Source organism: Poecilia mexicana, unplaced genomic scaffold, assembly GCF_051168715.1.
Source record: "Poecilia mexicana isolate PSO_F unplaced genomic scaffold, ASM5116871v1 scaffold_4, whole genome shotgun sequence".
Lineage (NCBI taxonomy): Eukaryota > Metazoa > Chordata > Actinopteri > Cyprinodontiformes > Poeciliidae > Poecilia > Poecilia mexicana.
Window position 1 is genome coordinate 14632462 of NW_028263373.1, and position 17292 is coordinate 14649753.

General features: G+C 37.9%; 1 protein-coding gene across 1 annotated transcript in view; it reads left to right on the top strand.

Annotated features, from left to right (window-relative positions):
* The first annotated feature begins 12090 nt into the window (after window positions 1-12090).
* pex5la (peroxisomal biogenesis factor 5-like a) overlaps window positions 12091-17292 on the top strand; it is a 90275-nt gene continuing 85073 nt past the window's right edge. Inside the window, exon 1 of the mRNA XM_088005260.1 lies at window positions 12091-12189. Within this exon, the coding sequence (XP_087861386.1) occupies window positions 12091-12189 (99 nt within the window). The remainder of the gene's footprint in view (window positions 12190-17292) is intronic.

The following is a 17292-nucleotide window of genomic DNA, read 5'->3' on the forward strand; positions in this document are numbered from 1 at the left end:
CTGACCACCTTGAATTGTTTTAATATTCATCTTCAAATTGTTTGAAAGGTTTAAGCATTTCTAACTCAACTGAAAAGACACAATCATGAACGTTCATGCGTAATGGTGGGTGTAGTATTATGGTTTGGCCTGGCTTTACTGCTTCAAGAAAACATCTGGCCAGCATTTCATGACCTTAACCTCAAGCCCTCTTGGACTTTAATGTCCAAAGCACATCGTTCCATCTTTGGATGGTTTAAAAACGCAAAATGTCCACATCTGGACCTCATCCTGGTTGAGATATTGATGCACGATGCACTATTTATGCTCGTAAACCCTCCAATGTGAGTCCAACTGGAATAGCTCCTCTGAGCACGCCGAGCCAAAAGAAAAAACACAGGTAACAGCTATCTAGAGCCCAATCAGCTGACACAGGAAAGAATCGCCTTCGTCACAAGAAGCGATCATAGTGTCATGTTTAAAACCGGAGTTCAGATTTTGTCTAAAACTGTGTATTCAATGAGAATACAATGTTGAATAGAGTCGTAAGCTGACCGTCTCTTCATGCTGCCGTCTACTCACCTTACACAGTTTAAATAGGTCAATGTGCCGCTTACGTCCACAAATATTTCCCACCAAGTCCGATCTTCACCACTGTTGGTTTTATTAATATCACAAAATGGAGTTAATAATCTTGCTCTAGAAATTCTTTTGGTGACTTCTGTCAAGTTATAGAATCACCAAGAGTATTGCAATGCTATCTAAAGATATCCCAATTAGGACTGTTTTTTGTCCAGAATCATTATAGAAATAGTATTTCCTGATAAATAGCTGTCTATTCAATACCGCATTTAACTCAATGCTATGCTCCAAAACTTAGTGGTTTTTAAGAGTGATAAAATAACACACTGTTTTCGTCAGAATGACACGATCTACATTACTACTGTGATTGTCTCCGACTTAACTCAATCACTAATAATGTTGATGCTGCAGGCTCCATTTTCGCTGACGGTCACAGATATTTTGTCTCTACCCTGGTTTTGACAGGACAGACTTTTGTTTCTAAAGACATTTCTGATGGAGCAACAGCCTTCAGTGAAACTATGCCTACTTAGCTCCATTGTCAACTTTAACATGACATTATTGCGTTGCTGATAATTCTGCAGCTTGTAGCCAAGATATGCTCATTATTTTCAAAAACCCCAACTCTTTTGCACTCAAAATACAGACAGAGATCGAGCTGCAACAGCCGATCTAGTCTCTTTTTATCTGAGAATATTGTAAAGGTAGAAGAGCATGCAGATTGTCATTCTGACAGAAAAGACTAGACTGCAAAGTCAACCTAATTTTGCAAATCATGGATACAGAAAGGTCATGATATATATATATATATATATATATATATATATATATATATATATACATATATATATATATATATATATATATATATATATATATATATGTATATATATATATATATATATATATATATATATATATATATATAGGTTACCGCACAGCTCACAGAAACTAACCCAACATCAGGGTATCAACAGTTAAGTGAATTATTTTCTTATATTTGTATTTTTTGTTTGTAGAAGAACAAAAATAGGCTGAAAATAGAGCTGCAAGATTATAATGACAATATCAAGGTGACTAATCCACCCTTTCTGACTATTTTCTAAAGTTGAAATGTCCTCGCCACTTTGTGATATTTAGCATCTTATACACTAAAAATAAATCTCAAATATGGGCATTAAGGCCAGTGGAAGTCTATCCAACAGGCCAAAAATATAATTTGCATCCAGAGGCTACATGCATGACTTGAAATTCAATATCCTGCCAAATAATGCATTGGAGCTACCTTATGTGATTGCACACAATTGATACTGAGGCTAGTGTATTTAAGTCCACCTGTTGTCTTTGTTCCTCGTCAAGTCCTTGTCTAATGTCAAAATGTCTCTCGTTGCTGCATATCTGGTCTCCTTGGTGCTTCCTGTGTTTCCCGTGTTTCTGGATACCTGTGCTGGATTAGTCTGCCTGGGCCTACGAGCGTCTTTCTCACTGCCTACAACCCCACATCATGACAGAGAGAAGCTAGTATTCTTTTAAAAATTGTTTACCAGTTGGTTTAATAGTTAAAATACAAGAAAAGTGAAAAACCAACGGACTCATAACCAGTTTACAGGAAAGCATAGAAATGGACTCGTTTATCTCCTTCCCGGCTATCAGCAATGTGGGCTGCTGACGCTGTGCTGCTGTTGGTGTCAAGCTCTCAGTTACACAGAAAAAGCTGGAAGACATTACGTTCTGTCTATTGTTCATGTTTCCGCACCGTACAGAACAAATGTGTTCGAGTGGGTCGTTTACAACCCATCAAATATGGAGCGGCAGCATCATTTCTTTGGGATCATTCTTTATTCTATTTTTATGCTAACATGTAAAATTATTAAACCAAAATTATTTCTTTGTAGCTCTTCTCCAAGCAGGCAAAATTTATTGTCGCAATTTACAACAACAGCAACAGCAAATGTTTGTAAGTTACATTTAATTTTACTTTTAAATTATTTTTAAGTCAAGTATGATTCAAAATTTTAAACCTGATAGAATGATGAAAAATCCCACTTAAATGAATGGTTTTAATATACCATCTTCAATCTAAACTTAATATTTAACCATTAAAATCCCTGTTTTAATCCTTAGCCTCCTGAAATATACTCTTCTGAAGTCCGTCATGGCGCCTCGAATGATTAAGTGACGCAGTTGCAAAGGGTTAATAGTTTGAGTCATGCAGAGCTGACTTGACCGTTTCCATAGCAACGATCAGAAGCAAGACATTCCCCCAGAACTGCAGTGACTCATTGTAGCTATGACCTCATCTATGACATAGATCAAAGAACATCTGAGGTTATGAATGCTTGGATCTCAAAACAGGAGGTTATATCCAAGCATCTCTTTAGTTCGTAGCTGTGTGTTTTTTAGCAATTTTACCTATGGAACAGATCGTAGCCACTGTGTTTTTCCCGCTAACTTTTAGTGCTGGATATTTGATCACCACAGGGGTAAGGACAATTTTTAATAAGATACTTCCTGGCGTAACATTTGACACCGCTAATTACAAGGACGAGTCGATTGAGTATGATGAGTTCGATGCCTATCTCTTCAACCCTTCCCCGATTGTTAAACAAAGTTCCCCAAAAAGCCAAAACTCTCAGCAAACTTCCCCGGCTGGGAAAGTTTGCTGTGGCCCATCAGGCCACTGTGGGAGTTTAAAGTCAGATGGTTCTGTAAACTCACAGCAAACTTCCCCGGCTGGGCAAGTTTGCGGTGAGTCAGACCATTGTGGGAGTTTTCAGGCCGATCACTCAGATCGGTCTGAAAACTCATTTCAGACAGCTCTGTCTGAAACCTCATATCAGACGACTCTGTCTGAAATGAGTTTACAGACAGATCTGTCCCCGGCTGGGGAAGTTAGCGGTGCAAAGGAGGCCGTTGAGACTAAAAGCTCAACCTCCGCACTGTCAAAAGCGGCATTGGAAGACCGGGCCCCAGAGCAAACGTCCCCGGCTGAGGACGTTTGCTCTGGAAAGAGGAGGCCCGATTACCAAACTTTAACATCTGTGCTGCAAAAAAGGGCGAAGGAAGAAGATATTTATGGTGTTCGAGCTCTGAATAAATCTAAATATGCTGCCTGCAGTACTTGTGAGGCCAGGGCTAAATATCAGCCTAAGCATCATGATAGAAATTATTGTTGCTCGTTATCTTAACTTGATAACTTGAGCAAGATTCAGACAGACAGGCCCTCTGCCATTCCTCGACTGATATATTACATTTTAGATCTTCCTTTCTTTTGGGTTCTGAGGATGTCTGGGAGCGGGCAGTTGTAGAGCTGTTGCCTTGCAGCAAGAAGGTTCTGTGTTTGATTCCCAGTCCCGGTCTTTCTGCAAGGAGTTTGCATGTTCTCCCTGTGCATGCGGGGGTTTTCTCCGGGTACTCCGGTTTCCTCCCACAGTCCAAAAACATGACTGTCAGGTTAATTGGCCTCTCCAAATTGTCCCTAGGTGTGAGTGTGTGTGTGGTTGTTTGTTTGTCCTGTCTGTCTCTGTGTGGCCCTGCGACAGACTGGCAACCTGTCCAGGGTGTACCCTGCCTCTCGCCTGGAACGTTAGCTGGAGATAGGCACCAGCACCCCTCCTGGCCCCTCTAAGGGACAAGGGTGTAAAGAAAATGGATGGATTTCTGGGAGCTCTCTTTGATGCTATTATGGAAGTGTGAGGTTAGGCACATCTTCAAATGATAATTCGTTGCCAATTTTTCTACAGAAGTAAGAGTAGGTAATGTTAGAGATTTTTGAATACTCAAGACAAAACTTCTAATTTGCAGAAATTAAAAAAATATATATTTGGGATGTTGAATTTCTGTTTCAAATCTTCAATGCTGATCCCAATCCCTTTATCAAATAAGTCTGCGATTTTGCATAAGCTTTTAACATGTCATGTTTTAAAACCCATATTTTCCTGCCTGGTTCAAATGACATATTGCCCCAGATCGGGGAAAATTGGGATAATATTGGTTTTTCATTTTTGAATTTATGTACATCGTACCATACTCGGATAGTGTTTTTAACAAATGGGTTTGAAGTGTTTTTTAGTAACTCTTTGTATTTCCTTGAGTATAGATATAAGTTTAGGGGCAAGGGAGTGGTGTTTATATTTTCTATATCTACCCACAACAGAACAGTTGGTGAAAACCAGCAGGATGCACTAAGAGCTGAGTTTAGTCTGTTGTTCCAAATGAAGTTGTTAAGGTTTTTTTTAATTTTAGTTAAAAAAAAAAAAAAAAAAAAAACGTCAGGAGGATTAAGGGGTATAGCCTACAAAAGATATAGGAATTTAGGAAGTACATTCATTTTAAGTATATTTATACGGCCAATCATAGATATAGGTAAGGTAGACCATCTATCAAGTGATTCCATTATTTAATTAATCACTGGTGTGTAGTTAGTAGAACCAGGTCATCTATTTTTGGAGTAATTTCAATGCCCAAGTAATTAAGGCTGTCTTTTGCCCCTTGAAATGCAGTGTGAATTGGCGGATTGCGTCTTTCAGCCTGATTTAAAAATAGGATGGCAGATTTAGCTTCGTTAAGTTTATAACCGGAAATATAACCAAACTTATTGATAGTTTTAAGTAGTTGAGGGATTGAGCACTTCAGTAGACAGCATTAAAATAATGTCATCTGCAAATAGTCCAATTTTAGATTCAATGCTTTTTATTCTGACACCCTGTTTTGATTGTTCCTTATGGCAATAGCCAATGGTTCAATTGCCAGAACAAAGAGGAGGGATGAGAGGGGACACCCTTGACGTGTTCTCCCAGCTAGATTAAATGAATCAGATACAATATTATTTGTTATAACTGAGGCTGTGGGTTTATTATAAATTATTTTAATCCAGGTTATGAAATAAATACCCAAGCCAAATTGAGATAAAACATTGTATAGATCAGTGGTTCCCAAACTTTTTCTTCTGCGCCCCCCCTATGGATTACAAATGGCTGTCTGGTTGAAAGGACGCGTGCGAGGGGGGGAGAGATCGACTTTTTTGGGGGCAAAATGAATGTACGTAGCTGAAAATAGACACCAACATCGGTAGCCTACAAGGTACTTGTTAAGCTAAAGGTTCTGTATTGATGTTAGCTAGTCATCTTTTAGCTAACATTACCTGCATCCAACAGCTTTACTCAACTCAGTCGGTTAGTTTGGAGGGTAAAACTGTGAAAAGTTCTTTGTGTTTTGCTGGTTTGCTGCCGTGATTCTAACACAAACCTACGTAGCTCCGCACAGCAGCAGCAGGTCTCCTTCACAGGTGTAAACCCAGCGCGAGCATCGTAACGCTCATGTTGCGTTTAAAGGCGGCTCGGAAAAACAGGTTACAACATGTTAACAACGGATTAAATAGTTTTAACTGCTGATAAAAGTGACAGAGGACACAAGTATGGGAAGTGTGGAAGCCTCTACTGCAGAGGTTCCCAAACTGTGGGGCGCGCCCCCTAGAGGGGGCGCCGTGTCATTGCAGGGGGGGCGCGGGAAGCCGTCTGGATGAAAAAAAACAAAACATGAACACTGTATGCGCTGGGTTTTTACCTTAGAATAGCCAACTCTGTTATTCCTATGTCAATTTGATACAGTAGAGGCTTCCACACTTCCCATATTTGTGTCCTCTGTCACTTTTATCAGCAGTTAAAACTGTTTAATCCGTTGTTAACATGTTGTAACCTGTTTTTCCGAACCGCCTTTAAACGCAACATGAGCGCTACGACGCTTGCGCTGGGTTTCCACCTGTGAAGGAGACCTGCTGCTGCTGTGCGGAGCTACGTAGGTTTGTGTTAGAATCACGGCAGCAAACCAGCAAAACACAAAGAACTTTTCACTTTTCACAGTTTTTCCCTCCAAACTAACCGACTGAATTGAGTAAAGCTGTTGGATGCAGGTAATGTTAGCTAAAAGATGACTAGCTAATATCAATACAGAACCTTTAGCTTAACAAGCTTAACAAGTACCTTGTAGGCTACCGATGTTGGTGTCTATTTTCAGCTACGTACATTCATTTTGCCCCCAAAAAAGTCGATTCCCCCCCCCCCCCCCCCACACGTGTCGTTTCAACCAGACAGCCACTTGTAATCCATAGGGGGGGCGCAGAAAATGTTTGGAAACCACTGGGTGGGGCGCAGAAGAAAAGGTTTGGGAACCACTGCTCTACTGTATCAAATTGACATAGGAATAACAGAGAGTTGGCCATTCTAAGGTAAAAACCCAGCGCATACAGTGTTCATGTTTTTTTTTTTTTTTTCATCCAGACGGCTTCCCGCGCCCCCCCTGCAATGACACGGCGCCCCCCCTAGGGGGCGCGCCCCACAGTTTGGGAACCTCTGGCTTACACACTGAAGACTTGTTAAAAATAAGCAGAGTGGCTGTGAACTCCCTCAGAGGCATTAAAGAGGTGTTATGTAAGACAGTTGTTGCTCTTATTCCAGTTGTTGGCTGTAATTTGGTTTCCCAAACTCCTGCCTCACATTTCTTCTGCTCTGACAAAAGATAGGACACATCACATGTGTCACCTGTGTGTTTCTCGTTTGAATCACTGCAGCATAATAGGATGAATATTGATAAAAACAATTTTAACACATCTTTACTCAGTTGTTGCAATAAGAATGTTTTAAGAATGTTTAAATCAGTAAGCTATAGAGAGGACATATGTTTATTAAATTTATTAATCTAAATAAACATCTTACGTTTTCCTTATGTTTTCTCGTCTCCCTTTGCAATTCTGCTCGATTCTAATCTTCCTTCAGGACTTTCTGCGTTTTCTCCTATTGTGCTTAATTTTTCAAACAGGCCAAACAGTGAAGAGAAGAAGTTGTGCAAAATGACATCAATTTCCTGAGCTGTTTTAGAGTGGTAGTCGGCCTGCAGCTTGTCAATGGCAATGAAAAAAGTGAACAAGCTTTACCATGAGGAATTTATGCGAAGCTTAAACTTTAGCAACCGGGTAAAATTTAAAACTTCAACCGAGTCCAAGTCTCCCTGTGACCTTGAACATGTAAGCAGGTACAGCCAAGGGACAGATGGATGAAAACCTTTAAATTATTTATGTGAAGTAAAAGGAGAAAGATACTTGGGTTTCAAAATGAAAAAAAATAAATAAAATGTAACGTGTTTCTATTCCGTCTCCTTTACTTTGATACCTCTAAATGTGACGCAGTGAAATCAACTATTATCAGACGTCAACTAATTAGTTACTTATGTCTTTGTATTCTTTTGTGCTGTGATATTTACATAGCACTTTTTTAGGGTCAACTTTGTGTCGGATACAGGTCTGTTCAAGCACAGAAAATATTCAGTCTATCTTAAAATAGTTGTTTGACAAATATCACATTAAATAAAATTATGATTTAATACAGCTTAGATTTAGACTGAAATACTATTTAGTGAGTGTAAATAGAGAATAGTGAAGGACAAATAATATTCTCTCTGAGTTGACAATTTTTGCTTTCCAGTTAAAATGATGGAAAATAATTTTGAAAATTTAGATCATACAAGTACTCCTCCACTCTGACTGCCCGCAGTTATTACTTTATGCTATTAAACAGATTAGCTGCTCCAGAGTTAGAAAGACTGAGCCATAGTTTCAGACTTTCAATTATATTTCTAGTGATTAATTTGACTTGCCAAAGCAACATAGAGGAATGAGTAATTAACTTTTGAAATTTGGATGCAATACAAAAAAATAAGTAATAAATAAATAAAATTTAATTTCTCTTTATACGTCATAACAGTAAATGTAGATAAAAATAAAGCCATAAAATGTTCTCACTGTTAAAGCTTTTTATTTTACTTTTTTTGGCAAGGTAATAACCTGCAGATTTGGAGATTAAATCACTTTAATCAAATGAAATATGTATTTAAATACGTTTGTGAATGAGTGTGAGTTTGTGGATCTTAAGGACATTGAGAATATGCTAAATGTTAGAGCTATGAGAAACAACGACAATGTAAATGAAAGTTTAACAGTTTTTTTTTTTTATTATTATTTTCAGAAGGTCGTCTCCCTTTGTCCTTATAGTTCAGTCAGTGAAACAAAAGAAGAGAAGTAAACCTGGTAATAAACGACTGAAAAAACTAGATGAATTTTCATTTTAACTGCAAGCTTATATGTGTCCCGAAAAGGAAGCTTAAAGACGAAAAAGTAACTTCCCCTTCACACTTATGCTTTCCTATCTGCTTAGCTTTCACGAATGTGATAAGTCCAGGTTGAGTGAGAAAGAGACGCACTGGCAGAAAGAGCATAATAGCGCGGAGATTGCTTTCTCATTTAATTTATCAAATGTAGGCTGGAATCAGCCAGCCTTGGCAGTGATATGCTTACTGTCTCAGTCATTCTGCGTCTGCAGAGTCTCGTTTCAGTTAGAGCAGGAGGAACACGGGCAAAATATTTTCTTATGCAACCTCACAGTTAGAGAAATTTAGCAACTAACCTGGATGCATTCAATGCAATGTGGCAAATGTAGGTATTGTGTTAAATTTATTCCATCAGTTCCAGGTGATACAAAAAATATCTGGCTTTTCAGCGAGGTTACTTCATATTAACTTATTTTTTCAGTGGTTTACTCTTTAGAAAGACAGTTCACCAGTAATATTGCGAAAACATAATCTTACCCACTGAAGGATAGGTTTTCTGAAAAAAAAAAAAAAAAGAGGAAGAAATACTTATAAAATGAAAAACCGACAACCTAATTATGTCGGAGAGTGGAAGGGATGTTATGTGTGCACAATAAGAGTCTCTTCTCTCTGTACTGATGACTGTCTGGATTCTCTGGCTTTTTATAATGAGGATCTGGGAGATAAAAATCTCAGCCGAGGTGGCTGCTAATCCAAAACAGATACTGATTACAGCACTAATGCAGCTTTTGTTGACCTTAAGAAAATCAGTGAGTAATTCTAAAAATGGACAGAAAAACAGAATAAATTGAACAATTTAAATTACTTTGTCAACATATTTATCCTGAAAGTTGTACAATATTAAGTGAGACTTTATGTAAGGTTATCAATCACATTTACCCTTTTAATTTTTTCTTACTTAGTTAGCTGGACCTCCTGTCTAAATGTTTCCCACTTGTGTTCAGTGTCTTTATTGCTCTGCACATTTAGCTGCAGTTGAAAATTATGTTTTCATTCATTGTACAAAACGACAATGTGACAATGTCCAAAAGACAATTTAGAATAAATTTTTCCAGTAAAATTCATTCAAATTCAATTTATTGAGTTAAATAGAAACAAACCTTTGGATGTATTTTACCTTCTCTACCCCACAAGTCATGTATGATTTTTGTGCAAAATGTGAATCTCAACAACAACAACAAAAATAGCTGTTAAAGGAATTGTTATGCAGAGAGCCAAAATTGACCACAAAGAGAGGAAGAAGTCATTAATCTAAAAGCAAATTTAAAAAACTAAATTGTTGTGTTTGCTCAAATGCATAATTAAAACCTTTATCAATTGTTCCCTTGTGCGTCATCTCGCAAAGCTACTGAACATACTCATAATTAAAAAGTGCCAAAAATAAGAAAGTTCTTGCCCAAAGAGGATTTAGTGAAGCTTGAACAGATCAACAGTGTTGCTCATGGTTTAGATCTCAAATTCTAGCTCTGATTGGATTTGCACAACTGGTGAAATAAATCCTTCAACTTTAATCTTCATTCAAATCAAATCTGGTCATTTTCTGTTCTACGAGTTATGAATGATTTTTGGGGGGTGGGAAGCATTGGCTACAAAATCCTGCTCTTAACACAGTATTATGTAATGTCACACACACACACACACACACACGCACACACACACACACACACGCACACGCAAAAAAAGAATAAATCTGCAACTAACAACATTATTATATCTGAAGATTAGAAAATATCCATGACATCACCGTGGTTTCATTCTTTATCACAAGATTAATTTGGTCATTCTGACACTGTTGTAACTTGCAATTAAATATAAAATTTCTGCTGAGGAAAATTAAAAAAAAAGACAGAATATAATATGTTACAAAGTCATGAATTCCAACGAGTGATCCACAGAGAGGCTTATATGTTGTGTGAAAGATTTTAAGAATTTAACCATCTTTTCCATCACAACTAGCATGCTCTTCAAAAACACCAATATGTCAACACATAACTCGCTGAACTGACCCCAGTGAACAGCTGAATGCTAAATGGGTTATAAAGATTATATGTCTACGTTTGCGATGAGGAAGTAAACTCACAAGTCTTGAAAAAGTACGATAAAAAATAAGAGTTCAGACCATAAATTAAATAAACGAATACACAAATAAATGAAAATATAATCTCTAATTCCATCCATCTGTTGTTTGTACTCACTTAATTCCTGAATTGGTCATATTGGAGGACAGGTGTGCCAACAACAGGTATTCATGTTTTTCGATGGTTGTAGGAGACAGAAATATTTGTGACAATGATACTCTGATTCCCCACTTCCTCCCCCTTCCCAAACATATCTCAGTTTAGATTTTTTTTTATGCCCGAAGAAGTACTATTACATAAATCCAAAGTGAAAGTGTTTTCAAAAAGTAAAAGTGATGTAATCCTAATTTTTTAACACCAAGACTTATTGCTGAAATAGTCTTGCATAATGATGCAATCATGCAGCTTTTTTATCCTCAATAGGAGGCAGGCGAGGCTGCAAGACAAACAGGAACACTTGAGAGTGATATTTGCCCCAAAGTGGAAAAAAATCGTATGAGAACTACTTCAGGAAGTAACATCCAGCAACAATAGTTTGGTCGTGAAATGTACAAAACCCTCATACTTATGCTATTTTGGATTTATCAATCGTCAGAAAAATGAAAGTTTGAAATTGCTGCCTATCATCACAGAGAAAAAACAAATGAAGCAAAACAAAATAGGAGGAACCTATCAGAACGGCAAACAGCTCATTGTTATTCACACAGTTCAGTGGTATAATCTGTTTAAAGAAGTTCATTTAAATCCAGAGTTTATCAGTCAGGACAAACAGATGAAAATGTGGAGGTTTGAAACAGAGACCCCCCACAGCATCATTTAGTTGGATGTTTCATTTGACTGCTGCGTCATTCATTATGTCCATTCATCCATGCACTCCTCACACTCCAGCTCACGAGAGGCCTGAATAATGTCGATCTGAATTGCTGTTTTGGGTATCCATTGTAAAATGAGTCATTCATTTCTGCCTCTACAATGCATGTGTGTAACTGTTAGTCTCAGCTTACAATTTGACATATGTTCTGGTTTCAGTGGGTATTTTGTACTTTTGATTTATTCTTCTTTTGTGGCTAATCTCTATTCTTCTGTTTTTTTCCATAAAGCATTTCAAATTACTCTGTATGCAGGATATAAAAAAACTTACATTGCCGATTTTAGGTAGGAAAACTACGTAAATGTTATTGTTTGCGAATGACGACAGGGGTAGGGTGGTGAGGTCGGGTCAGCAGCCTAAGTAAGGAGGCTCAGAATTCGGTCTCCCCAGCCACTTGCTCCAGCTCCTCTGGGCGAACCCATGGCGTTCCCAGACCAGCTGAGAAACATTGTCAGCGTATCCTGGGTCTCCTCCTGGTGGGATGTGCCCGGCACACCTCACCAGAGAGGCGTCCAGGAGGCATCCTGACCAGATGCCGAGTCACCTAACTAGCTCCTTTTGACATGAAGAAGTAGTGGCTCTACTCTGAGTCACTCCTGGATATCTGACCTTCTCACCCTATCTCTAAGGGAGAGCCCAGACACCCTACAGGGAAAACTAATTTTGGCCGCTTGTATCCGTGACCTCGTTCTTTCAGTCATGACCCAGAGCTCATGACCATAGATGAGGGTAGGAACTTAGATCAACCGGTAAATCAAGAGCTTTGCTTTTTGGCTCAGCTCTCTCTTCACCATGGCAGATCGCTACAGCGCCTGCTTCACTGCAGACGATGCACCAATCCGCCTGTCGATCTCCTCCTCCATTTTTCCCTCATTGGTGAACAAGATCCTGAGATACTTGAACTCCTCCACTTGGGGCAGGACATCCTCCCTGGCCCAAAGAAGGCACTCTATACTTTTCTGGCTCTTTTATTTATGCATTTATTTCTATAACTATGAATTTGTATTTTATTTCGTGAGATGATAAAAGAAAGAACCTTGAACACATTGATCAACAGGTTTTGTATGTCATTCAACACACTCTCTCTCTTGGTTTTCTCATCCAGGGTGTCAGACACACACAGACACACACACACAAATAATACACATGGACAATAAAGTATAGGTGGTCATGTTAGCTAGTTGGTTAGATAACTAGTGGTGGCTAACTTTGAAGAAGGCTAATATGTTGATTTGTGACAATGACGCTGTCACAATACTCATGAAAACACATTTGTGAGATAAAAAATAAAGATAATACTTGTATGTAAGAGTTCTTGCTGTTTAAAATAATATTATTCAGGGGTGACATTGCAACTTTCATAGGACAGTCAACTTGAAATGTTCCCAATAAATAGATGTTTAATTTCAACAGTAATGTCAAAGGTTTTTGCAGAAATGCCTGTACATCAGTACTTTCAGTAGCTGAACCAGACCTAAAGGTCAGAAGGATGATAAATTATTAAGATTATCTTAAAAAGTCCATATCATCTGTTTTTAATTATTCAGAAGTATCTGCATAATCACTTCAGTGCCAACTAAGAAAATAATCTAAGTGCTGTTGGATCCAGTTGAAAGACGAGAATCATCTATACCACCCAGAAATCTTTCATTACAATGTTATGACCTCTTGAAAATAAATATTTTTATTATTTTTGGACATTCTAATTCAGTAAACATTTGTATTACCTTTTTCAGAAACCACAAACAATTAATACAGGGAGATTCATTTTCATTTATTTTCCTGGTGAACGGGTTTTGCTGAAACCTCTCAACCATTCAGAGCCTTAATTGCAGTCAGTAACTACCTTGATTTTATCTTTTATGAACAGATAAAATTTTCCTCAGAAGGCCAAAAAGAACTTTTGCTATTTTAAAACAACTGCAGTCTCAGAAATGTCATTATTCTTTGAAGAAAGATATTTTTTATGGAGCTACTTAGGCCCTAAATAGCTGCATAAACCACATATACCAGCTGAGCAAGCATAACTCTGCCCCCCACCGCCGGAGTGACATAATTGTTTTTTGTAATAAAAATTAGCTGTTAGTCATTAAAATGGTAATAAAACGGGACTATCTTCTTCCATGACTTATTCTCATCACTACATTGGAGGGAAACATAAACTCCTATTTGCAGCAAACTAGAATCCTATGATTCCTTCAGAATATTTTGCACAGGTTCTGAAAATTTCTCCAAACAGTAACATCCAAACTTCTCAGACTTTTTGTCAAACTTTTCCTCCTTGAATGCTTGAATATTACTGGAAGCCTTAAAACCTTGTAAGGTTGCCAGTGAATCAAAACTGGATAGAAAATCGTCTCCTTTGGAGTCTTCTAAATTAAATATAGCTTTATTGTAAGAAGGAAAGGTTCCTCTTCTGTAACTCCAAAGTACACCAACGACAGCAGGAAGTAATCATAAAAATCCGTTACATCTGATGTATTATCTTCTCTCCCTTTCTTAAGCTGGACTCATCCTGCAAGAACCATGAATGTTTTAGCAGCTGAATCACTCCCAAAGACAGAATGAGGGTGATTAAAGGTCATAACTGGTGGACATAAATAGCATTTCTCAGTGAGATGTTCAGTGCAGCTGTACAATTCGTTATCCATCAACTCTTCATACCTAATGATCATAGCTGCAAGAGACACATTGGCTCCAAGAGCTGATTTGACACATCAAACCCTGACCTCCACTGGTTTCCACTCCTAATAGCGTGTTGGAGCAAAAATATTGGAGCTCTGTTTCAGTGCAGCGTTGTTCTTACATTCTGCTTTACCTTTGTTAAAAACAGCTAATCCTCTTTGTAGCCACCAGGGCTTCAGCTCTGTATGCAACAACTGGGAGATGGACAAGGTCACAAGGCCTGTCTGTTCTGGATTCTGCACAGAAACGTCATCTGATACGTTGCACCATCCAAATTAAGGCAATCACATACCAGTGCATTTTGTCTTAAGTCTTACCTTTATGTTTTCAAAAAGCACAGTGTTTCTGTTCTTTAACTGTGACGACAATTACCCACTTTTATTAGCTGATGAGTATTTATAGTGCAATACATGTAATACCTACCGCTGCACTAATTGACCTCGCCACAAACAGTGCAGTGCACAGATAAAAAGGAGGGGTCAACGTTGTTTGAAGGCACTCGCAGCCCCATGCAAAAGCAGAAATCTGTATTTGCATTTGAAACACAGTGACAATCAGTGAGTTGTAATATCAAAGCAACGCAAACCCCTTGATCCATTTTGTGGCGCTCATCACGAAAATCCTGCAACATAAATATAAATGAATGCTAATGAGCATCAGTGGCTTTGTTAATCTGTAGACATTTACTTGTTACAAAAAGTTTGTATGTAAAATAATTCCAATTTGCTACATGAGAAAGACATTTTCAAACACAAATACTGTTAGGTATTTATTTAATTAGACACCAGCTGCAGTCAGTTCACTTCTGGCATGGATAAAGAAACAGAATGCTTAAACTCTGCCTGTTCCTGGCCATCCTTTAATTAAAAAGGAAGGGTTCTTGGAGTCCGTAGATCAGATTACTGATGGGTGTTGAGATGAAGGAAAACACCTTATCTAAACCTGTGTGATTAATTAACGTTGCCCTTAGTATACATGAGAACGACTTTGTGTTTCTTCTTTTTATTAGACACTCCATATGCTGAGCAGCAATTAAGCTCTTCCCCAAGATAGCAGTGAAAGTCAAACTGTTGGCCAGTCTGCAATTTTTCATCCAGACCAAAACAGCTCAGCAAAATGATCAATCCAACAATATTTAGGCATCAACTGGCTTGTTTAGAGAAATCACGTTTAGATTAACTTCAGTGGTGATTCCTCATAAAAGGACCATGAATAACTTTGTTTTGTTGTTTTACCTCTAGATTACATTGAGTTTTGACATTCCTTAAATATCATTCAAGTTTGCGACATTATTTAATATTAAGTTAAATTTAATTATGATTAATAAATGTTTTTATCTCTTAAACATGGAGGTATTACTGACCAAGAAAAGCAGGCCAAGTGAAATCATATAAACAAGGATTACAGTACATTAGGTGGGGTTTGTTACCATATTTTGTAATAAAAGTAATCTTATTATGTTATTATATGGTACATTTAACAAAACCAGCTGATGGATTCCTTAAGGCAAGGGACGGCAGAGACTGAAAGGAAAAACATGTTTGTTGGAGAGTAAGCTGGTACAAAGTGTCAACAACTTCAGATCATTTGACATAATTTGCATGCCCTATTAGTTTTTCTCATTCCCCTCTGCATCTCTTGGGTTCACTGCTAACGACTTGTCCTCCCAACAGCAGAGTTGAACCGTGGCGCCAAATAAAAATAAATCACATTTTCTGTGAAGTATCCACAGGGGCAGGCAAATGGATTGGAGAATATTGGGTTTTCTGCACAATGAACAGACAGATAGAGGGAAAACTAATGAATGGTACAGAAAAAAAAACAAAAGTAAAAGTATACATTTTTGTTACAAGTTTCATTGGAAGTCATACAGGGCGATATGTTGATGGATTGTGTGGATCTATTTTGAGCAAACTTACTTAAATTTTGATGAATGGAGTTGGAACACGGCTCATGTTACAACATAGTTTTGTAATAATGTAACAAAAATTTTTAAATGACAATTACTTAATTTATCATTTCACTATTTAGAGATGCAAAGTGTATGTTTTAGAAAATAAATCCTTCGTATTTAGCATTTTTGTGGACTCCATATTGATATTTTGTACTTTTATGACCATTTTTGTCTGTGTATGTTTGTCTTTAGTTTGTCAATCCATCTGTCCACCTTCTCTAATAACACTGTTGGGGAAAACACACACTTTCAGATTGCAGCATGACACTGACTGAAGGTCAGACCCATCTCAGGTAAACAAACCTGGTTGGTGACGTTGCTGCTCTTTGTTGCTTCTGTGTAAACAAAATGCAGCTGCCAGTTTGAAAAATACCAAAGGATTTAGGATTCCAATTTCTCTTTCAATTGAGGAACCAAATTGGTTTTGGTTAGGGGTCAGAGCAGCTTTGGATGGAAATTGTAAGGTCCCCTTTCGAAGAACCACTTTTGCTCAAAGTGCTCTGTCTGTGAGAAGATCTGCAGTTTGACCTATTGTCGCGTGAAAACAAACCGCAGATCCCTTCTGGGAAAATGACAGATACTTGCTCAGGATTGTACTGACAAGAAACATTGAGGCAAAACCTTCGTAACACTGGCGCAGCCTGCAATGTACAGGATGTTGATGACGAGTACCAAAGTTAGGGTTAGGAGGAAGCAGGTTGCAAGGAGCAACATATTATGTTTGGATTTAAAGAAATCAAAAAACAGATAAATAGACGAAACTGCAGGGAAAATGCAAATAATGGTAGTGGTGAACCATCCCAGTTTCATCAGTAGCTTCAATGACCTTATGGAACCATAAATCTTGCTCTATATTCACATTCCCTGAGGAGCGTGTTCATCCATCAGTTCACTGACTTTACTGACAATAAAACCAAAGCACACAATAACCAGAGTTCTTCCACAGTGTGATAAAACTCACTGGTGGTCGTCTTTTCACCAAG